Source organism: Notechis scutatus, chromosome Z, assembly GCF_049901735.1.
Source record: "Notechis scutatus isolate UNSWTSFEM ecotype Mainland chromosome Z, rNotScu1.2, whole genome shotgun sequence".
NCBI lineage: Eukaryota > Metazoa > Chordata > Lepidosauria > Squamata > Elapidae > Notechis > Notechis scutatus.
This window is the reverse complement of record NC_142025.1, coordinates 65,046,704-65,071,593: the sequence shown is the minus strand read 5'-3', so window position 1 is coordinate 65,071,593 and position 24,890 is coordinate 65,046,704. Positions and strand designations below refer to the sequence as shown.

The window sequence follows — 24,890 nt, the reverse complement described above, 5'->3', positions numbered from 1 at the left end:
CAAAGCAGACAGGCAGATTGAGTTGCTCACAGAATCACAGATTCATTCAGAGATCTATCTTTCTGCCATCGGCTTCCTGAGTCTGTCACATAAAATTTGCTAGCAAGCAAACTCACAAAGTTAACTCACAACACACTATCTATGTAAATATTGATATATTTTTTTAAAAAAGAGCAACTTTTACCCCAAATTAGGCAAAACAGGCAGGCAGATTGAATTGCTCACAGAATCAGATTCATTCAGATATCTATCTTTCTGCCATTGGCTACCTGAGTCTCACATAAAACTTGCTTGCAAGCAAACTCACAAAATTAACTCACAACACACTATCTATGTAAATATTGATTTATTTATTTTTATAAAAGAGCAACTTTTACCCAAAATAAGGCAAAGCAGGCAGGCAGATTGAGTTGCTCACAGAATCACAGATTCACTTAGAGATCTGTGTTTCTGCCATCTGCTACCTGAGTCTGCACTGAATAATAGAAGCTTCAGGCTCAGCTCCAATGATTTCTTGCTTTCTAGCTAATCTAAATCTCTCGGCACAGCAGAACAGCTGATGGTCAGGGGGGAAGGAAAGATAGTAACTTAGCAGGCAAGTTTGATGGTGTGCATACTAGGTAAGGAGTGAGTGAGCAGGGCTCCTTTCTTCTAACTGCTTTTGGAATATGCATCCATGCATTGCTTCCAAACACCCTTAAATGTCCCAGAGATGGTTTTCTCCCATATAGCACTGCATATACAGTATCATTAATGGAGGAATTTCACAGCCTATTAATTAAATAATTAGCAGTCAATATGGCTTTACCCCAATATGACCTGCTCAGTCATATGATGACTGATCCTATGATCCTCCAGCAGTGAGTCCTTCATGGTTTTCAAGACTCCATTTCGCTTCTCAGCAACACCATTCTTAGCTGCTGTGTACAGATTTGTGAATCTGTGTTTTATTCTTAACTGTCCCAACCACTGTTGAAAACTTGTTGACATGAATTCTGAACCTCTTCAGTTTGCAGCTGACATATCTGTTTATACCTTCTTTCTACAAAGCTTACTCATCGCTTACATTTCTGCAGGATCTCTATTTTACTCTTCAGTAAATAGCAGAACCCAAACCTGCTGTAGTTATCTACTATAATGACCAGTGCATACTTTGCTTCTTTTAGCCGTGGTTCTGTGAATCCTAGGTAAGAAATTGAAAACAGGTAGGTTTGTATTCTTTATATATAGTAATAATTCAGACCAATCATTTTGTTTCTAGTACAGTAACCGGCAAGCAGTGTTAAACTGAACAAGGTTAGCACTGAAAACAATCATCTTTCAGTGTAATTTATCCTTTCACCCCACCCACCTAATCGCTGTCTATTTCCGCCCTGCATTTGTGTCCCAATTACCCTATGAACACTATAATTCTATGGTCTACATCGCATACTAACTAAGCCACGATTCCCAACTACCCCTTACTTCTCCCATTCCTGCAGTTGCTCTCTCTTGATTTATTTACCCACCCTGCCAAAAGCTGTCTTTATGAATTTATTAGTATGATGTTCCTCTTCGTTAATACTGCATTGCCGATTGTAGGGCCAAAATACATTGGACCATTCCCAGTAGTACGAGTTATAAATCCTGTTACAGTTGGTCTTCGACTTCCTTCTCATTTTAAAAGAATGCACCCCGTATTTCATATCAGTCTCCTGAAACCTGCGGATATGACAAGACAAGAACCTAGATTGCACACCTCAGGACCGGTCTGTGATGACCATTACGAGATAGATGAAATACTCGATTCTCATCATAGACATGGACTACTACAATATCTGGTTTGGTGGACAGGTTATCCATTAGTGGATGTATCATGGATACCACATACCAATGTATCTGCGTCTTGTTTACGATGACAATTCCATATGAAATACCACACGAAAGCGGGTGGGAGGGATGAAGTAAGATTTATACATAATAATAATCATGATCTTTCTGTTACAGAAGGAACAATGGTAGAGGGGGCCGCCTGTCAGGCTTCAAAGATCCTGCCAACCTGTCCTATGGTGTGAAGCCCAAGATCCTCCACTCCTGCAGTTCCCATTCCGGCTCGACCTGTCAATCCCTTATCGGCATGACCATCTGACAGGGACTGGTTTATCACTCCTCTCCTTCTCAATTTAACAAGACGAGACACGACAGCTCAATGGGACGGAACAGCGGGGTGAAATAGTTCACTGAGAAAGAACAGTTAGTTAAGATGAGGCTCAGGGTTTTGTAACATGTGTTGCTCGGGGGAGGGGAATAGTTTTCAGCTATTCAAAGCTCCGCATTGTTTTGGGTTGCAGTTTAGACACAAATGGGAAGGAAGGGTGGGGGGAGCAGTCAGAGATGGGTGAGAGAGAGTTGTGGGCGTGATTAGTGTCTGATATTAGTCGCGTTTAGCATTGTGGGTGGAGGTGAGCAGGGTTAATGGGAGGGCAGATGTTCTCAGCGCTGGCTTTACTTGGGATTGCCGTTGTTTCCATGTTTGGAAGAAACGAGTTATAATAAATGCATCTATCCACAAAGAACTGTGAGTAACGTGGTTTATTGCCAGAGTTTCTACGATTCTAAACGGAGGCTGACAGAAAGCCAGCGCTTCACTTTCCAATCCAGCAGTCACTCCTTTTGCCTATGTTCTTGCTCCTTTTTCCCCTTATAACCATGGCTATGGTCACTTAACTGTACCTCTCTTTGACTCTTAGTTGTTTTAGGCTTTACTACTGGTGGCGCTGTCAATGGCACGTCCTCCTTCTTTGCTCCCACAGTCTGTTGTTCCTGGCCATCCCCACCATCGTCTTCAGCCACTTCGGTACCTTCTTCCACCATCCATTCTGGATCTGTGCCCTCTTTCCGATGAGTGATTGGTAAACTCCCTTCATTACCAGAGAGCTTATTGATACATATATTCAAAGAAAGATTGGACCCTAAACTAAATCAGGCTTGCCTATATAGAGGTTCGTATGCTACATTGACCGATTGGTATCGGGTGGTGATAGAATTAGATGATGGCTTACATTGGTTGAGACTGAGGCTGGAAGGATTTATACAACCACGAAAGTTTATAGGTTCGGTTACAAAGCTGCAACCCAGAATGGTCCCGGCGCAAAATAGTAGGGGAACATTTTAAGATCAGTAGTGTTAAAATATTGTCATGATGTTAAACAGGCAGGACATTATGGGTTTCTGAAAACACTACATTTAGCAAAATGACAATTTTGGTGGCCAGGTATGAGGTTAAATATAGAGAATTATGTGAAATCCTGTCCTATTTGTGTAATAAATAAAACTAAAATTTGAAAGCTAGCATGTTTGTATTGTATGTAATGAAGTGTTTGTATTCCCCCCTCATCAATCTAAACTAGTCAGCATGAAGATGTCATCTGGTAGCAATGTTTGTTTTCATTTCGTCTCCCTCAAGCCCTTAATCTTCCAATGCTGTCAAGCAAGTCGTTTCACGAAGCCCAACAGCTCCTCCCAAACTGGTTGCATTGGCCTTACCAAATCTGCATGTACCAGCTCTAGATCTCTTGTTGTCGGCCTTGTGCTACTTTTGCTTACTGGGAATGCCTTGGACTTTGATGATTTGCATACTACACAATCCAAATATGCCTTACATCCCTTTACATGCAACCCTTCTGCATACTGTTCCATCTTTTGCAAAACTTTGAAGCTCGCATGGCCAAGCTTTCTGTGCAAGTGATGAACACATGAATCATGCTTTGCCACATTTCCAAATGTCTGTGCACACTGAACATTTTGTCCCTGCAACATATAAAGGTTACCTTGTTTTATGTCTTTTGCACACACTTTGCCATATCTCTTTATGATACACTGCCCATTTACAAGTATGGTCTCAAATCCTTGCTTGTCTAAACTAGCAAATTATGTTCCATTTCAAGCACACACAAAACATAATTGAACCTTGTTTCCAGATATGGAATTTGCACATTGCTACTTCCAATGACTTTAGCCTTTTGGCATTCACCAAGGCTACTGCATCTCCTGCAGCTGTATCCATCCTGTAAAACAATGTACAATTTTTAACAATTGTTTGACTAGCCCCACTGTCATTTAACCATTGATCTCTAGTATTATAATTGCTGGCTTTTGCCACAGCAACTTGACCATCTGCTGATTTTCTTCCTTGCAAACTGCTTCTGTCTTGCAAATAATTCCTTCCTTGCTAAAAGTTGTTCCTTTGCAAACAGTCCTTTTTTAGGTGTGTCTGTTCTCCACAGATAAACAGCACCTCTGTTGGTGGGCTGTAATCTGATTTTTTCTGCTGCTTTTCTCTTTGGAGACAGCCAGTCTGTGGAATTTTTCATTCTGCTTATCTTTCTTCTCTTTGGGCCCCTTCCTCAGGAAGTTTTCCTTGAGGCTACGAAAATGGCATTTGTTTTCTTCAGCAATCAGACATGCTTTCAATGCCTCCAAATGCAATTCCTGCTCTGGTTTTCATTCAAATATTGCAGAAACAATGTCACATGAGTCATCTAGTCTGTTCAAAACCCACAGCACTTTCTGAGATTCAGGAATCGGCATTCCACGCTGTTCTAACTCCAAAAACAACATTTGTATATTTACTGAATGCTGCTCCAGATATTCTCCTGGTTTCAGATGGGCTCTGTATAACTTTTTTGATAATTGCACACTTCTTAACTTCAGCCAGATTTCCTTTGCAGTCTTTAAATCAGCTACATTGATAAACTTTTCATCTTTTAAACTTAAGATGATATAAGCCATTGCTTTATCATGCTGCCTCTGATCTGCAGCAGCCAATAGTCCTTGGAGTGGGTTTTCAACAATATCCCACAGTTCCTTAGCTTTCAGGAAACATTCCATCTTTGCAGCCCAAATTATATAATTCTTCTGACCCAAACGAGGTAGAGAGCTCTCCTTAATTTTCTCAGCCATCCTGCAAAGCTTTCCTCTGCCAACACAGGCAGACTCTCTCAGCTTAAATTACAATTAAGTCTTCCGTGTGTTCTGGGCCCATTAACCTGTTAGATTTTGTAGCAGAAATTCAAATCCAGAAAGCACACACAGATGACTGAATCAGTAGGATTCATTAACTTCTTTATATATATAATAATATGAGTAAAATGTACAATACCAATAGTAGATTCTTCCAATGTAAGCAAAACACAAGCAGCAGTTTCAGAGTTCAGAGCAGAGAGGTTAGGTTTAGAGGAGAGACTAGAGTCTACTTCTAGTTTTACTTTCCAATTCAGCTCCCATTGGCTGGTCTGTTGCCATGGCTGTTCATTGGCTGACTTTGTTACTAAGCTTTACTCCAGTTTATGAATATACTCTGACAGTATTAATAACCTAGATAAAAATAAATGAGGTATCATGACTTGAAACAAGAAATAATACATGATAATATTTATCCAAAATAATAAATAAGTAATGGAATAGACAGACTGTAATAAAGTTACAACTTCCAGTTTCTGTGGAATGTGCCCTTTTAAATATAATATAAGGATTCCTACAACAATTTTATTATTAGATATCTACAAAATAAAAAAAATGTTTAGGTTACTTTCATGTAATGAATTCTACAACTGCTTTAACATCGCCTGTAACTGATAATTTGAGAAGCAATTAAAATTCTACTCCTCTATGAATATCAAAACCCAATTCTAATAATGCTTTCCTTAATCAAAATATGTAATTTTATTCACATAATCTTCAAATAAAATCTGCCTAGGATTTAAGAATTTCCAAGTATTCACCAAGCATGATAACTCTGAAAGGGAACCATCTTTGATTTCATGCCACTTGATATATGATGTCGTGAGGACAATTACAAGCTTGGATCAATAGCGTTTACTGGTATACAATAATAATAATAATAATAATAATAATAATAATAATAATAATAATAATAATAATAATAATAATAATAATAATAATAATAATACCAGGATAAAGCAATAGATGTAAGACATCTGGTACATGACAAACTACTGCTAAAACTACGCTCTTATGGCATTTCTGGATTACTGCACAAATGGATAGCTGCATTCCTCTCAAACAGGCAATAAGTAGTCAAAATAACGAGTGCCCTACCAAACCCTGCACCAGTTAACAGCAGTGTCCCCCAAGGCAGCGTTCTAGGACTCTCTTTCTAATTTACATAAATTACTTTTGCGATAATACGTAAAACTGATTTGCTGATTACATAAAACTATTTAACATCACCGACAATACTGCTACTCTAGAAAGCGACCTTGATTATGTGTCAGAATGGTCAAATAATTGGCAACTTCAAATCTCAACCAACAAATGCTCTGTCTCACACATTGGCAACAAAAATCAGAATACTAAATACAAACTGAGCAGATACGATCTCATAGATGATCCTCATGCTGTCAAGGTCCTAGGAGTACTCATTTTAAGCCCCAGAGCTCACTCTAACAGCATTGCCAAAAAAGTATTAAGAGTTGCTAACCTAATTTTGCAAAACTTCTTCTCCAGTAACACTGTACTGCAAACCAGGGCATGCAAAACCTTCACCAGACCAATTCTCAAATACAGCTCCTCTGCCTGGAATCCACACTGTATAATAGACATTAATACAATTGAGCAAGTCCATGAGAAGAGTACTCCACTCCTCTGCTCCATACCTTATGCTACCAGGCTTGAAATTTTGGACCTGGACAACCTAGAAGTACGCCGCCTATGGTCTGATCTAAGCTTAGTACACAAAATTGTCTGCTACAATGTCCTACCTGTCAATGACTACTTCAGCTTCAACCACAATAATATATGGGCAAACAATAGATACAAACTCAAAGTAAACCACTCCAAACTCATCGATTGCAGAAAATACGACTTCAGCAACAGAGTGGTCAATGCCTGGAACTCACTACCTGACTCTGTTGTTACATCCTCAACCCCCCAAAACTTTAATCTTAAACTGTCTACTGTGGACCTCACTCCATTCCTAAGAGGTCTGTAAGGGGGGGCGTGCATAAGCACACCAGCGTGCCTACCGTCCCTGTCCTACTGTTCCCATTTATCCATTTATTCATACTAATTTATTATGTATATACTTATACCTGTTTATACTTATATGTTTATATCTTATGTTCATACATACATGCTTGACAAAATAAATAAAGAAATAAACAAATATATAAATAAATCTGCACTACAGATGGACAGGAATTATTTTGATATTTTTAAACTTGAGTGACTTTTACTTGTTTTATATTTCTAAGACAGAAGCAAACAATTGTGGCCATTCTGAATTATAATTCAAGGGCATTTTTCCCCTACCATTCTGCACAACAATAAGGATCCTACAGATTATGTGACTAATTCACTTCAACTCAAAATGTTCTAAAAACATTTTTCTTCTGAATAATAGATTAAGCAAGAGGTTGCAGTTAGAGAAGACACACTTTTCTAGTGCCAAGGTACATATAGTATTATATTTGCTAAGAGGTATATCAACAGGCCTCCATAAAGTTGTAAATGCAGACCATTTTAAAAACATTGGCTCCAATGTAAAAAAAAAGAAAATAAAAATGGGCAGTTGATTAGTTGATATTCATTATAAGAAAAAAGGGTAAAAGGAAAGGATGAAGAAGTGATGGCAATTAGCTGGTGCTCATGGAGAATTTTTCTTCCAATATAACTTTAGAACTCACAGCTACACATAAAGAATTGATCTGGAATAGATTGAAGATGAACGAAGTAAAAAAGTGATGTTAATTTTCAACATCACACATCATTCACTTTAACACATCAAGAAATGTTTGTGATTAAAGTTTGGGTGATTGTGGAAGGAGTTTAGACAAATTAATTAGAATATGTATGCTGAATGACTATAAGCTATAAAATTTCTACATTCAAATGATGCATGTTGCTGAATGCAGATTGTCCTGAGGAAGAAAGTAATTTTTGGAAATACAGTAGAATGCTAGAATAACTAGCCCTTTGGTTTGATCAAGTTGTAAGACTTTTTATCTTCTCTGTGTCACAGAAATGTATTTAGAGTTGATTTCTGAATTTTCTTTGAAATCTAAGAACTTATTTTAAGAAGACATAAACTATTTTTTAAACATACATTTTCTAGGTCACAAGTAATATTATATTGTGTCATAAAAAGATTAATTTCAATATGGCAATCTTCCCATATCATTTTGCTGTCAGGTTTCTTGTCTTTGTCAAAATGTAAGTCATTTCTCTTTTTGGTGTCAAGAGGATTATTACATTAAATTAATCATAAAATTTTTTTAAATAGAGGAAATTGAGATCTTCCCAGATACAAAATATAATTGTGAATGCCACAAATAAACACAACCAGTACCTGGTTATGATAAAATAAATCCTGCTTTTTCAGTACCTGGTTTGCATTTTCAGTTTTCAGCACTTATTGTGAAAAATGGTAGAAGTAAAATTGAGTAATGGCTAAAATGTAAACACTTTTCCCTTGAACACCATACTTACTCACTGTCCTGATTTCAACCACAATGGAAATTAAAATGAAATCCTTTATGTCTTAGGGATTGCCTACTTGAGAGTTGTCCCCTGACTTGTCCACTTCACACTGGTTAGTATGTCATGGGGGCTGAAGATATTCTCTCCAAACGAGACCAAAGAAGGATGTCTAAAACTTAATGTTTGTCATATATTTGGAATACCTTACCTCTAGGAAGGAAGGGAGGAGGATAGGGGAGGAGAAGAGAGGAGAGGGAAAGCAATCTCTGACAGATAACTCAGGGAGAGAAATCATTTTAAAAATGTTTCAAAATGGATACCTTCTGAATATCAGGGAAATACAATAACCACTATGCTACTAGAATACTATATTATTTCATCAGCAGCTGTAGGAGAGAGTAGCAGATCAAATTCTGAAAAAAAACAACCAAGAATGTTTTTTTTCTATCTTTTTCTAAATAGTGTTGCTGGGCAGTGGCCCATGTCAAAGGCCCATACATACATACATACATACATACATACATACATACATGTATTAATTATATCATGCATATATCATTACTTAGCTATTTTTAATGTGAAGCAGTATAATTCACCCAGGAGTGGGCTTCAAAAATTTTAGCAATGGGTTCTGTGCCCAGTTGCTGGGTGGGTGTGGCCAGGGTGGGTGTGGCCTAGTCAGTTTCCTGCACCATGATGGGGGGTCATTTTTTCCCTCCCCGGGTTCCAGAGGCTTTCTTCGAGCCTCCGGGAGGGTGAAAACGGTCTCCCCAGGCTCTAGAGGCTCTCTGGAAGCTGGAAATGGGCCCATTTCCGCCCTTCTAGAATTTCTGGGAGGCCTGTTTTTCACCCTCCCTGAACCTCCGCTTGCGCCCTGCACTTACCTGCATCCAAAATGGGCCGCGTGAGGATTCCTGGGAGGGGAGGGGTAGGCGGGGCCAGCCAGGAGTGGGATTTGTGAGTTCTCCGAACTGTGCAGATTCTTAGCTAGAGGATCTCTTGAACCCCTGAGAACCCCCATCAGCCCACCCCTGAATCTTAAGATTCTTACATTGTGAAGCCAGAAGTTTGGGGATTGCATTTATGCAACCAAACGATACTCAATCCAGAAGTCAAGCAGTCTGCCAATTTCACACAGAGCTGTCATAATGTACTATGACCACATCAAGCACAAAGAATCGACTGACAAGGATGATGAGGTTTGCCACCTCTGATCATCAAAAAAGAGGAGCTCCAAAATAGAAGGGAAGCAAACAGCATGTGCAGGTTGCAGTGGTAACCACCCAAGATCAGCGTGCAGGTTTAAAGATGCCATTTGTCAGAGGTACGACAAAAAGGGGCACTTGGCAAGTGTCTGTTGCACCAGTCAACCTGCTGCCTACCACGCAAACCAGCCAGGTCACAGAATACCAGAAACCCCATCAGGGGGAAGAATGCTATGTGGAACCCAAGAACCCAATATCAAACAGAAGCAACCATTGGGCAAGCTAGTTCACTGCATGCAAAGAAAATCCATGTCACAGTCCTCATTGGGGGCTTACCATGCAGCATGGAAGTAGACACCAGGTCATCTATGTCAATTGTGTCCTGGGCTACGATCAGGAAATTAGTGCCAAGAATCGCCAGGAAACAGCTGAAGTACCAGCACCTTCAGTTAAACAACTATCAAGGGAACTGCATCCCTGTCATAGGGAGCAGAACCTCTGAAGTGACTTTCAAGAAGTTTGTGAGGCCTCTGCAACTGACCATAGTGGACGGCGCCCTGCCAAGCCTGCTTGGCCTGCACTGTTTTGCATCCCTTGGCCTGGGGGTGACTGGTGTCAATGCCGTCTATGATGATAGCATCGAGGAGCTGATCTGGGAATTCACAGATGAGTTTGATGGGAACCTGGGCAAGTATACAGAGACACCCATCTTCTTCAATCTCAACCCCTAGATCGGCCCCATAAGGATGAAGCCATGCAGGATCCCTTTTGCTTTATGGCCCAAACTAGACAATTAGACAAATTAATTGCCCAGGGTTTTTTGGAGCTGGTAGATCACGCGAAGTGGGAAATGCCAATAGTAATGCCGGTCAAGCCAGATGGCTCAATCCATATCTGCACAGATTACAAATGCATGATCAATAAGGCATTGCGATAGAATGCTTATCCAGTGCATGTTGTGCAACATCTTTTACATTCCCTAGGCAAAGGAAAGACTTTTGCAAAATTAGACCTTGCACAGGCAAACCAACAGCTACTGGTGGATGATGCCACCGCAGAAGTGCAAACTATCATAACCCACTGGGAGGCTTTTAAATGTCGCAGATTACAATTTGGTGTGAGTGTAGCACCAGGATTGTTCCAAATCCTCATGGAACAGCTTTTACAAGGCATTCCAGGGATCGTGCCATACTTTAATGACATCTTAGTCTCTACAATCAATAAGAAGGAACTTCTCGACCGCCTAAGAATAGTCCTTACTAGGTTTCAAGAGGTTGGGCTAAAGTTAAAAAAGAAAAATGCCAGATAGCAGTACCATGGGTTGAGTTTTGGGGTTACCTAATAGGTGGCTCAGGGCTGCACCCAACTAAGGAAAAAGTCAGAGCCATACAAAAAGCTCCCACTCCCAGAAACAAACAGCTCCAGGCATTCCTGGGACTGTTGAACTTTTATAGTGCGTTCCTGCCACAGAAAGTGACAGTGGCTGAACCACTGCACCAGCTCTTGGATAAAAAGTCTCCATGGGCCTGGAGCCGATGAGAGGCTGCCGCATTCACAGCTGTAAAAAAACAGATGTCATCCAAAAGTGTTTTGATGCAGTATAATGAGATTCTATTAGCCATCCTCTCATGCGACACCTCCCTGTTTGGCATCAGGGCCATCCTCAGCCACTGAATGCCTAATGGGGTCAAGGCCCCAATCACTTTCCATTCGAGGACATTGTCAGCGGCAGAAAGGTACTACAGCCAGCTGGACAAAGAAGCACTGGCTGCCATTGTGAGCATAAAGCATTTCCCTGAGTACCTCTATGGCAGGCAATTTGAATTGGTAACTGACCATAAACTGCTCCTGGGCCTGCTCACAGGGGACCACCCAACTGAACATTTTGTCACCATGCATGACACAATGGACAATCTTTCTGGCAGGCTACAACTATCATCTCATTCACTGGCCTGGCAAGTCCCTAGGCCATGCCAATGCCCTCAGCCAATGTCTGCTTCCAACAATTGTGAAAAACCTAGCCTCAGTTGCACCCATACTTCTCATTGAAGAGTTGACCTCCAGCCCCGTTACGGTGGCTGAAATAGTGGGACACTCTGCCAAGGACAAAACCCAAGTACTTAGCTGGGTATGGAGGGGGTGGCCAAAAGGGCCAGTTGGTGAGGATTTTCAGCCATTTCACGCTCAGCAACATGAGCTATCTGCGCAACAGGGTTGTCTGCTGTGGGGGGAATGGGTGATAGTGCCACCAAAACTAAGGAGACCAACCTTAGAGGTTCTGCATGTAGGCCATCCAGGCATAGTCAGGATGAAGGCACTAGCTAGAAGTTATATGTAGTGGCCAAACATTGGCAGGGACATAGCTGAGTGGGTAGCCACATGTAAACCATGCCAGGAATCCAGACCAGCATACCCCTCTGCCCTGGCACATGAATGGGAGGCACCGAAAGCACCCTAGTCAAGGGTTCACATAGACTTTGCAGGGCCCTTCCAAGGCCAAACGTTTATGGTAATAATGGATGCTTATTCTAAATGGTTAGAAATAGTGCTCATGTCCTCAACAGGCAGTCATCAGGGTATTAAGAAGGCTGTTTTCAACACATGGTCTACCAGACATCCTGGTATCCAATAATGGGCCACAATTTACAGCCACCCAATTCAAACTCTTTCTTGGTCGAACAAGGAATCTGCCATGCCCTGGTTACACCATGCTATCCCACCAGCAATGGGCAGGTGGAAAGAATAGTGTGATCATCCAAAGAGGCATTATCGAGAATGGGCCCTAGGGACTGGCAAACCTGGATCAATAAATTCCTATTAATCTAACATGTAACACCTAGCACCACAACAAATCGAAGCCCATCTGAATTATTAATGGGTCATCAATTAAGGATAGAGCTAGATCGGCTACACCCTAACTATTCAACAGAGGCACCCACCAACTCAACCAGCCAACTCCGATTATTTAATGTGGGGGACTTAGTCTATGTCCACAACTACACTGGGGGTGCTCTATGGGTTCCTGCCAGGGTGGTAGCCCTCACCACTCATATAGAGTGGAGTGGAATATGGTGCAGGCACATCGACCAACTCCATGACTAATTGGATACCTCATGCCACCGCCAACCAGAATTAACATAAAACAAAAATAACACACCACTAGAAAATAATAAAAACCCTGAAATCCCAGCAGCAGCAGACACAACCCAAAACGACTGACAAATGCACGCACCTGGAGAACTGGGAATCCAGCGAGGAGTCACCGAAGAACCGGTTCCCAAAGAGTCAGCCACACCCAGGGCCAAGTTCCAGGTAGTTCCATTGGCAAACCCGAGAGCAGCAGCAGCTGACCTGACTGATCTGGCTGCCGCCACTGCTCCAACTGAACTGCACAGATTAGAGAAAGCTTACCACTGCCCCGCCTACCTGCACAACTATATCTACTAACCACATACTGTTTGGTCAATTATCTCTCTGGGTGGGGAGGCTGTTGCATATCCAAATGAAGGAGTGAAGCCGATGAATAAAGGCTTTACTCAGGTCTGCCACCAAGATGGGAAAAATAGTTTGTTTTCATTGACTAAGCCACCTGACAGCTCCCTATAAAAGGACAAGCTATCAGACAGACTGTTGCTGGGTTACTGCTTGTTACAATAAAGAGTTTGTAATTGAAGATCTGCCTCTGCTCTTCAATCAACCCAGTATTTAACAGAAATGTTACAACTGTAACAAATACATGTGAGAACTGGGAAACAAGCCCTTGATTGATACTATTTACTAATGCCTATCTAGGTTTCAAAGTAGAACACTGTAAGAACCACCCCAGTAACAGCAGTGCAATCATGACAAAGGTATTGTTATGTAACTTATTAAAATGGGGATATTTCTATGCACTATTATGTAATCCAAAAATAATGTCTTTATTTTGCGTCAGCCAAAATCAAATGAAAACAATATTTATATAGTTCTTGTAAGATTGTGGCATTCCTTTGATTCCAATTAAAGTCAATGTCTTCCTTCTATTCAGAAATTATTATCTTGGCTTTTTCTTGTATCTTTATATTGTAATTTTCCCTAATTTGTCTTCAGAGATTTTGGAATAAAAAAAAAATCAGGTCTCCTTGACTTTCCAACCAATTCTGAGAATATCATAATACCAAGTTATGATTCTAGAAAAGTAATTTCCAGCAAGAACTACTTTTTTAGTTGTCACTGCAGTTCATAATGGACTTCTCAAAGTCTGAATAGGAGAATAATAGTTTTCATAATATTAAAGAGCTAATTGATCTGCACATTTGTCCTACATTAGCAAAGCAAGTAGTAACCTCCCCACTACTTCAGAAAGCAATTAGCAAGAAAGTCAAAGAATGTACAGCTTAGTAAACTTACTAATATAAGTGCTAAAGTATATACATTCAGTTTTCAAGATTAATGACAAGATCTAGCAGTTTTTCACTATCAAGTCTAAACTCTTGCAGAATCTTATTAAGCAGATTTAAGATTAGGTTATAGAATCATGGAAACTATAGACTTTAACACTTATTTATCAATAAATCCATTAGGGTAAGATATTCTGAGTTCTTGCTGCCTGCCTGTTGAAGAAGTGGGGAGGTGGCTACTTGCACTTTTGATTCAGGAGGAATGTGCAGAAGTTCCAGTTCTGTATTATTTGACAAACCACCATGTTCCTTCCTAGACTCTGGGAACAGTTTTACAACAATTTGTTTTTATTTCCATTCTGCTCATCAAAAGGAAACACTTACCGATAAAACATGGTGTAGTCCACAGTTGAGTGGCAAATCTGAAAATCCCATGCTTTGAGCTTTTGGCATTCCCGATGAGCACGGAGTTTTACTCTCACAGTTCCTTGGCACAATTCAGGAAATTGTTTCCTTGGAGGACGAGTACAGAATTCATTTGATTCCACACGCCAGGACTCAGCAAAGTCATCCACATCAAACTTAAAATGACCATCACCACCAATCAGATCATCTCTCTTATGCCCATTATAGTTGCCACACAGACCACAAAGCCGACCTTTAAGATGAGGGGCAGCCATGACTTCAACAAAACTGTCTCCATCCCAAGAGATTTCTAGTCCTAATGAAAAAGGCAAGGAAAGAAGGAGTTTAACAACATATAAGATTACATAACTATGTTTCCTATTTGAGTCTGATTACTACTCCATTTGATCTCTCCATTTGGTTAGTAGTTTTTCAGATCTCTTAGCAAAGATCCTTCCCCATCCTAATACTTCAACTCTGTGACTAAAAAAGCCTTAGTATTATGCTCCATTTCTGAGCTACAGCCCATGATACATAATAGCAGACATGAGATGACAAGGTGGAAAGTGGTGCCCAAAGAAAAGGTGTTTTTAGCAGGGAATTATCTAGCATTGTCTTTCTCTCCTTGGTGTTCAATTGCTGATCTAATGAGTTACAAGCAGAACTTCACCTATAACCGAATCTTCTTCCTGCTGTAAAAAAAAGATTACAGTAGAATGGATTGAACAATTTTGAAATAGAAATAGCAAGATACCAGCTTAGAATTCCTGAAATTAAAACATTAAAAATATTTTACTTAATATTTTACTTAAAAATATTCTCAACAGATTAAGACAAATGCAAATGAAAGTTATACATTTTAGTTTAAAAATGTGATACTGGCTGCTCAATTATAGATGATTTTTAATAGTGATAATATTAGGAACTAACTTCAACAGGTGTGCCTAAAGGATTAAGGAAATGGTATGAAAATGATAATTTTGATTTACTAAAAAGATCACCATCAAATTTAAGGCAGATACAACATATTACTTAAGTTATCAATAACCTGACAATGGCCAGGAAGATCCCAGATCACTTATGTATGACCAATCGATCAACCACCTCCCAAATCACTAACCTCCCCCCTAAATAAAAGGTTCCAAATTACTCACTCCATATTGCTTTTAGCAGATTTTAATCTTCAGAGTAGAGCCACATTTATTAAAAGATATGTCATAATAGGTAATCAAGAGAAAACTTCAGCTAACATCACCCTTTACCTACCAAGTTTGGTTTTTTTTTTGAAAAAAATGTATTTGTAACATCATTTATCTCAAATTGGAAAAATATTTTAGTTTCCCATGCAATAAGAAAAAAAATGTTTATGAGAAGGCGGGGCCAGCTGTCAGTTCGAACGGGTGTGCAAACAGGTAGCTCCGCAGAGCACAACCACTTTCCAGCCATCCAGTTAGCTTTTCAAAGCAGAAGGGGTCCTGTAGGGGCACCAAAGTAGAAGGACGTCCTGTCAAGCGTGCGTGGATGGCAGTTCATGTCGGGAGGCAGGAGAATCCCTTAGAGAGCAGACAGGAAAGAAGAAGGCCTGCAAGGGCCAACCAGAAGATCTGACAGAGTGACAGAGTGAGTGGTGGCTTAGCAGAACAACGGTGGACCGAAACTGACCACAATTAGTCCCGATTTTGCAAGTGAGTGAGATGAAAGGGGAGAACTTTTGAGGAGATCCCTGGGTGGGTTTTGGAGAAAAAGAGACAGCTCCAGTTAAGAAGAAGGGGTGGGTGATATTCCCCCCCAACAGGAAAGCGGAGAGGAAAATTGCAGGGCAAAAGATAAGACTCAGAAGGAAAAGAAGACCAGGGAGAGCTGGAACAACTGAAAAGCTTAGTTTGTGAAAATAGGAACATTTGTGTGACTGCAGGAAGAAGACTTGGACAGTTAAAGTGGGTAGGATTTGACAACTCTGGAGATAAAATGGTGTTCTTTTGGGGACAGTGACAGAACAGAACAGAAAAAAGAGATAGGGAGACACTTGCTGGAGAAAGAGGAGAGATATTTATGAAAGTGGAAAATTGAAGGGGAAAAAAGGAAAAAAAATTCACGTTGGTGATGTGAACTGTGTTTGTGGACACTTGACCAGTCAAAAAAAAGGAACTAAACTAAGCAGAGGGATATTTTGCATCACTTCTGAGTTGAATTGAAATGTATCAAATACATTGAAAACTGAAATCTGCTGGTACCCTATGTACACAATAGTGTACATAGCAAACTACATAACTATGCTGGGTTTTATATCACAAATCACTAGTCGAACACTTCCCAAATGTTTAGGACTATCGGTGGATTATGCGAGCAGAGCCCAGTAAGGTGGCCTTCTGCAGCTGATCAATGGTTATTTTGTCAGTGCTAATTGTTTTCAAGTGCTTGCCTAGGTATTTAGGCACAGTACCTAGTGTGCCGATTACCACTGGAACCACCTGCACTGGTTTATGTCAGTCTCTGCAGTTCAATTCTCAAGTCCTGATATCTGGTGATTTTTTCAAGTTGTTTCTCGTCGATTCTGCTGTCACCAGGTATGGTAATGTTGATGATCCAAACTTTTTTCTTCCCTACAATCGTGATATCCAGGGTGTTGTGTTCCAAAATTTTATCAGTCTGTATTCGGAAGTCCCACAGTAGTTTTGAATGCTCATTTTCGAGCACTTTTTCAGGCTTATGGTCCCACCCAAAAAAGGTTGTTGTTGTTGTTGTTGTTAACAGTAGTAGTATGAATATTACTATTATCAAGTATTATCATTAGCAGTATTATTAGCAGTATTATTAATACGAATAGAAACACTGTTAAGGTTACTGTTGTGATGGTTATTGTTGTATAGTGATTGATGTGAGCTCTATTATATCTATATATCTATATATCTATATCTATATCTATATCTATATCTATATCTATATCATCTCTATCTCTATCTCTATCTCTATCTATCTATCTATCTATCTATCTATCTATCTATCTATCTATCTATCTATCTATCTATCTAGCTAGCTATCTAGCTATCTAGCTATCTAGCTATCTAGCTATCTATTCATCTATCTATCTATCTGCAGGTCTTGGCGTGTTTGGGTCTTTTCCCGAGTAAAATTGAGAGTACTTTGGTGACGTTTCGATGAGGTCCCACTCGCCATCTTCAGGCTGGTGCTTTCAGCTTCCTGCTTGTGCGAGCAAAGTGTGATTGGAGCTGCCGTCTCTCTATAAATATTGGTGGGGAGGTGTGGTGTGCTGGCTCTGTTGTAAGCAGGCTGGTTGGCTGTGTTATTTCTTGATTGGTTGATGGAGTTGATGTTTGCAGATTGGTTGGCTTTTTCATAAGAACCTGTGTGGCAGAGGTACTGGCTATGTGTTTATCAGCCTCCTGTGTTGTAACGATCTGGGTAATGGGCTGTGTGATGACCTTCTGAGTTCTATTGTTTATAATATATAATATACCTATTATCCTGGGTCTTGTGCTGTAATCTCCTGGGTCATTGGCTGTGTTGTAACATCCTGAGGTTTTGTGGTGTAACCTCCTGAGTTCCGTGATGTGATATTCTGAGCGGATGGCTGTGATGTAATGTTCCGGGTTTTGGTTTGGCTCCAGTTTGAGGTCTGGCTATGTGTTCATGGCATATGTCAGTTTGCTTAGTTTGGGGGTCGGAGTGTGTGGCAGATGGTGATGCAGCCGTGGTCTGGTTTCTGGATGGTGGTTGCCTTTCGTCTATGGGATGGGTTTGGGTTTGAGTCTGGTGAGGGAGATTGGTGGTGGCGTCATGTGTTGTTTTGGGTCCATTGTTGGTTTTTGTGGCTGGGACTCGTTTGTTGATAAGGGCTAGTTTCCAGATATCTGGTAGGTGGGAGGTATCCTCCCATTTATTCATGTTATGGGGGTGTTTCTCTATCTCAATGGCTTTCCTGATTATTATCTTGCTTGAGTGTTCAGTGTTGGATATTAATTTGCTTCCTTCAAAATTAATTTCATGTCCTGTGGCTTTAAGGTGCTGGAAGAGGGAGGAAGTATTTTCTTCTCTTCTGACTGCGTTTTTGTGTTCTGCGATGCGTGCATTTATTCTCCTGTTAGTTTGTCCAATGTATGTGGCTGGGCAATTGTTGCATGGTATTTCATAAACTCCTTGGTTTTCTAGCCGGATCTTGTCTTTGGGGTTTCTTAGGATGTTGGCTATTTTTTGGTCAGTACCGAAGGTTGTCCTGATATTGTGTTTTTGGAGAATTCTGCTGATTTTGTCTGTGTTGCCTTTGATGTAGGGGAGGAGTGCAATACCATTGTCTTGTTTTTTTTGGGTATCTCTTTTCGGATTAGATTGGTGATAGTGTTTCTTTGGAATCCGTTGGAAATTAATATGTTAGTGAGGGTGTGTAGTTCTGTTCTCAGGTGGTCTTCGTCAGCTAGGCGTTTGGTTCTGGAGATGAGGGTCTTGGCTACAGAGTTGATCTGTGCAGGGTGGTGATGGGATTGTGCATTTAGGTAGCAGTTGGTGTGTGTTTTTTTCCAGTAGATGGTGTGTCCTAGGGAGCCATTGGGTTTTTTGTAAATTAGGACATCCAGGAAGGGAAGTTGGTTGTTGGTTTCTGTTTCCATGGTGAATTGTATTTTGGGATGTAGGTTGTTAATATGTGTGAGGAAGTTGTCCAGTTTTTCTTTCCCGTGTGGCCAAATTACAAAAGTGTCATATATATATATATATATATATATATATATATATATATATATATATATATATATATGTATGTATGTATGTATGTATGTATGTATGTATGTATGTATGTTATGTATGTATGTATATATATATATATATATATATATATATATATATATATATATATATATATATATATATATATATATATATGACACTTTTGTAATTTGGCCACACGGGAAAGAAAAACTGGACAACTTATGTATATATATATATGTATATATATGTATATGTATATGTATATGTATATGTGTGTGTGTGTGTGTGTTATTCGGGTTTTCTCCCGCGTAAGATTGGAAGTATCTAGGCAACGTTTCGATGAAGTCTCATTCATCATCTTCAGGCTTCTGTCTTCTGCTCTGTGCTTCTCAGAGTGATGTGAGCTTGCAGCTGCTTCTTCCTTTTAACTGCTAGTGGGGTGTGACTTGATTGGGTGGGGACTTGGCTGTGTTCTGATTGGGTGGGGGTGTGTTCTCATTGGTTGGGGGTTTGGCTGTGTTCTGATTGGTTGGGGGTTGGCCTTGTTCTGATTGGCTGGAGGTGTGTTCTGTTCAGGTGGGGGCTTGGTTGTGCTCAGGTTGGTCTTAGTTATTGGGGGATTTGAGCTGGTGAGCTGTGATCTTGCTGTTTGGCTTCGAGTTCGTGGTCGTGCTGCATCTTCATGGTGGGGGTCAGTTCGCTTCATGTATGGCTCAGAGGGGTTGGAAGTGGGTAGTGATGCAGCTGCAGTGTGGCTTCTGGTCTGTGGTCGTGTCTCATCTTCTGTGTGGGTGTGAGTCTGCTTTTTACGTTGAAGTGTGGTGGTGGCATCTTGTGTGGCCCTCGTGGGTGTGGGTCTGGTGTCATTCATCATGTTAGGTACTCGTCTGTTCATGAGGGCGGGTTTCCAAATGGCTGGTAAGCGGGAGGTGTCATCTCTTTTATTCATGCTGTGTGGGTGTTTTTCTATCTCTATGGCTTCTCTGATTATTCTGTTGTTGAAGTGTTCGGTTTTGGTGATAGTTCTGGTATTTTTAAAGTCAATCTCATGTCCTGTGGCTTTGAGGTGTTGGACTAGGGAAGAGGTAGGTTCTTCCTTTTTGATTGAGTTCTTATGTTCTTCAATGCCTGCACTTATTCTTCTGTTAGTTTGTCCAATGTATGTGGTGGGGCAGGCGGTGCAAGGGATTTCGTATACTGGGTCGTTGGCTGTGTGGCAACATCCTGAGGTTTTATGGTGTAACCTCCTGAGTTCTGTGATGTGATATCCTGAGCAGGTGGCTGTGAGGGGATGTTCTGGGTTTTGGTTTGGCTCCAAGTTTGAGGCCTTGATATGTGTTCATGGCATGTGTCCGTTTGCTTGATTTGGGGGTCGGGGTGTGTGGCAGCTGGTGATGCAGCTGTGGTCTGGTTTCTGGACGGTGGTTGTCTTTCATCTATGGGATGGGTTTGGGTTTGAGTCTGGTAAGGGAGAATGGTGGTGGTGTCATATGTTGTTTTGGGTCTGGTGTTGGTTTTCATGGCTGGGACTCGTTTGTTGATAAGGGCTAGTTTCCAGATGTCTGGGAGGCGGGAGGCATCGTCCCGTTTATTCATGTTATGGGGGTGATTCTCTATTTTGATGGCTTCCCTGATTATTCTCTTGTTGAAGTGTTCAGTATTGGAGATTAATTTGTTCCCTCAAAATTAATTTCACGTCCTGTAGCTTTAAGGTGCTGGAAAAGGGAGGAAGTATTTTCTTCTTTTCTGACTGCATTCTTGTGTTCTGTGATGCGTGCATTTATTCTCCTGTTGGTTTGTCCAATGTATGTGGCTGGGCAATTGTTGCATGGTATTTCATAAACTCCTTGGTTTTCTAGCTGGATCTTGTCTTTGGGGTTTCTTAGGATGTTGGCTATTTTTTGGTCAGTGCTGAAGGCTGTCCTGATGTTGTGTTTGTGGATAATTTTGCTGATTTTATCTGTGGTGCCTTTGATGTAGGGAAGGAGGGTGATACCGTTGTCCTGTTCTGTGTCTCGGTTTCTGGGGGGTGTCTCCCTTAGGATTAGGTTGGTAATTGTGCTTCTTTGGAATCCATTGGAAATTAATACGTTTGTGAGGGTGTGTAATTCTGTTCTCAGGTGGTCTTTGTCGACTAGGCGTTTGGTTCTGGAGATGAGGGTCTTGGCTATGGAGTTGATCTGTGAAGGGTGGTAATGGGATTGTGCATTTAAGTAGCGGTTGGTGTGTGTTTTCTTTCGGTGGATGGTGTGTCCTAGGGAGCCATTGGGTTTTTTGTAAATTAGGATGTCCAGGAAGGGAAGTTGGTTGTTGGCTTCTGTTTCCATGGTGAATTGTATTTTGGGGTGTAGGCTGTTGAGGTGTGTGAGGAAGTTGTCCAGTTTTTCTTTCCCATCTAGCCAAATTACAAAAGTATCATCTACATATCTAATCCAGAGTTTGGGTTTGTGTTCAGATTTGTCTAGAGCATTGGTTGCAAAGTGTTCCATGTATAGGTTAGTGATGACAGGTGAGAGGGGTGATCCCATAAGTGCTCCTTCTATCTGTTTCTAACTTTGTCCATTGTAGATGAAGTATGTGTGGGTTAGGCAGTGGTTGGTCAGATCTAGGATGTACTTAGAGGGGTTCTATGTGTTTTGGATGGCTGTCAAGGCTTCTTTAATAGGTACTTGGGGGAAGAGGGATATGACATGAAAGCTCACGAGTAGGTTGCCGGGTTGTAGGTTTTGTTTCTTTATTGTTTCTATGAAGTGGAAAGAGTTTTATACGTGTGAGGTGATGGATTCTGTGTAGGGCTGGAGTTGTTTGGCAAGAAATTTGGCAAGATTCTGTAGAGGTGAGTCTTTGGAGCTGACTATGGGTCTGAGTGGTGTTTCTTCTTTGTGTATCTTGAGGAGGCCATAGAGTTTAGGGCATCTGGATGATTTTTCTCTGGGGTTGATTCTTTGCTGGATCTCTTCACTGATGGGGGATGCTTTTATTTTGGATTTGGTGGTTTTTTCCAGGTAGGTGGTGGGGTCAGTATTTAGAAGTTTGTAAGCAGGGTCTTGGAGTAGGTTGGATAGTTTGGATTGGTAGTCCAATGTGTTCATCATGACCGTGGCATAGCCTTTGTCTGCTGGGAGAATGATTATGTTGTTATCTTTCTTCAAGTTGGTGAGTGCTTTTTGTTCTTCTCTGTATAAGTTGCTTCTGGGTGGACTGATACCCTAAACTCTATGGCCTGCCAAAATTGAACATAATAATGATCAAAATAACTTCTAAAAGAATAGACCCCTTAGAGGAAGAAGAAGACAGATGGAAACATGCCCCTCATAGAAAAAGAACATATACCTAATATGAAATTCCTGTCCAACCCAACCCACACTGATGCAGCCAGAAATCGATTTAATGGAGTCTCATTAGAAAAAAACATCAGACACATAAAAAAGAAGCATCATCCATGTCCTAGAAAAGTAAAACCATCAAATGCTTCTGTGATAGATAGAAAAACACCCCAAACTTCCCTAGGAAAAAAAAGGAGAGTGCTGGTGATAGGAGACTCAATTCTCAAAAGGAACAAAACTTTCCATCTGTAGACCAGACAGTCTTTCCAGAGAGGTATGTTTATCTCCCTGGAGCTAAAATCAAAGATGTGGCTGAGAATCTAACCAAAATAATAAAACCCAGAGATTACCAACCCTTTCTATTACTACATGTTGGGACAAATGACACAAAAAAGGACTTGAAAACAATATTGAATGATTATGTGCAGCTAGGCAAGGAAGTCAGGGACTTAGGTGCACAAGCAGGGGTGGGATTCTACCGGTTCGAACCAGTTTGGGTGAACTGGTACTTCTGGTGATTATTTGGCTCTGCCCACCTGCCACTCCCCTTTTTCTATGCTTTATTTCCTTGTTTTTGAGCAAAGCTGATTTGCGCAGCAGAGCGGTTTGCCATGCATCAGCTGTTTTACTCACTGGGGCTGCAGCAGAAGATAAGTATTATAGCTAAAAATGGTCTTTTCTAAATGCTGAGTGCATGGGCAAAGTATGTGTTTGGCACTCGTGTGCACGCTCACCAAATTGGTTCTTACACTGGTTGAATTGCACTACTGTATACAAGTATTTTTTTCATCTGTATTGTAATGAAAGGACAACATCTGATAAGAGAACAAAGAATTCTAGAAGTGAACCATTGACATTGGTGTCACCAAAAAAACCATGGTCTGTTCTATCTCCATGATGGGCTTCTGGCAAGGGATGGGTTGCACCTCACAAAGATTGGGAAGAATGTTTTCGGAAAACGACTGGCTCAACTTATCAGGACGGCTTTAAACTAAAAGTGAGGGGGGAGGGTGACCAATCTTTAGGATCTCCAGGGCCTACTTCCAGGCAAAAACCTCTAGAAATCAAGTCAAATAATGAAGTAATGAGGAATGGGAAGGAAGACAAACTCAAACACCAAATAAGAGATATAGGAAGCATACCCAGCATCAGACATAAAGATCTCAAGTGCCTATATACAAATGCACAAACTTTGAGGAACAAACAGGGTGAACTCCAACTACTATTACATGGAGGTAGATATGATATAGTTGGAATAGAAGAAACTTGGTGGGATGAAACCCATGGCTGGAACATACTGGTAGAAGGATACAAACTTCAAAAAAAGCAGACCCCATAAAAGAGGAGGTGGAGTTGCACTGTATGTAAAGGACCACTATATTGCTACAGAAATGCATGAAACCAAATATGAAAACCTCCTAGAATGAATATGAGTCAATATAAAAGAAAAAAAGAACAACATGGCCATAGGTGTATATTATAGGCCACCCAATCAAGCAGAAAAAATAGATGTCCTTTTTGCCAACCAACTAACAAACATATGCAGGAAACACACAACAATAGTGATGGGAGACTTCAATTATTCTGGTATCAATTGGAAAACTAATTCTGCACCAAATGAGAAATCAAATAAGTTCCTAATCAACCTAGCTAACAACTTTGTTGTCCAAAAGGTAGAGGGTGAAACTAGAGGGACAGCCATATTGGATTTAATTCTTACAAACAGAGAAGAAGTGATAGAGGGAGTTGAAACTGCAGGAACCATGGGTGAGTGTGATCATGTCATACTAGAATTCAGCATAACACAAACACAAGCAATAGAACATAATGATACCAGAACTTTAAATTTTAAAAGAGCTGATTTTAATAAACTCAGAAAAAACTTGGGAAAGATTCCTTGGATGAAAATCCTAAAGGGGAAAACAACTCAAGAATTTTGGGAAACTCTGAAAAATATGATCATAAAAACCCAGACCAGCACAATACCATTGAAAAAGACAACAAGAAATCAAAGAAGAAACCAGCATGGTTGCACAAAGATGCCTCTAATATAAACTGAAAGACAAAAAGAAGTATAAGTACAAAAAATTGAAAGAGGGACACACAACTAAGGTGGCAGAATATCAGCAGATAGCCAGAATCTGCAAAGATGAAGTCGGGAAAGCAAAGGCTCAGAATGAACAAAGACTTGCAACAGAAATCAAAGATATTAAAAAGTTTCTTCCAACATATAAATAACAAGGAAAAAAATCAAGGAAAGAAGTCATTCCACTAAAGAGCTGTTGTGGTTTCTATCTTCAAAAAAGGAAGAAAAAGAAACAGACCCAGGAAACTACAGATCAATCAGCCTAACATCAATACCCGGGAAGATACTG

The 24,890-nt window shown here is 40.5% G+C and overlaps 2 protein-coding genes across 3 annotated transcripts in view; one reads left to right on the top strand and one right to left on the bottom strand.

Annotated features, from left to right (window-relative positions):
- Positions 1 to 24,890, bottom strand: part of BMPER (BMP binding endothelial regulator) — a 525,475-nt gene that overhangs the window by 175,965 nt on the left and 324,620 nt on the right. For both annotated transcript variants that reach the window (XM_026674868.2, XM_087947656.1), the window contains exon 13: positions 14,447 to 14,783. In XM_026674868.2, coding sequence (XP_026530653.1) covers positions 14,447 to 14,783 — 337 coding nt within the window. The remainder of the gene's footprint in view (positions 1 to 14,446; positions 14,784 to 24,890) is intronic.
- LOC148128903 (uncharacterized) lies at positions 6,200 to 7,040 on the top strand (the record flags this gene model as incomplete). The annotated part of the gene is made up of 1 exon (XM_087945878.1): positions 6,200 to 7,040. A coding segment is annotated over one exon (792 nt), but the record flags the coding sequence as incomplete, so codon positions are not given.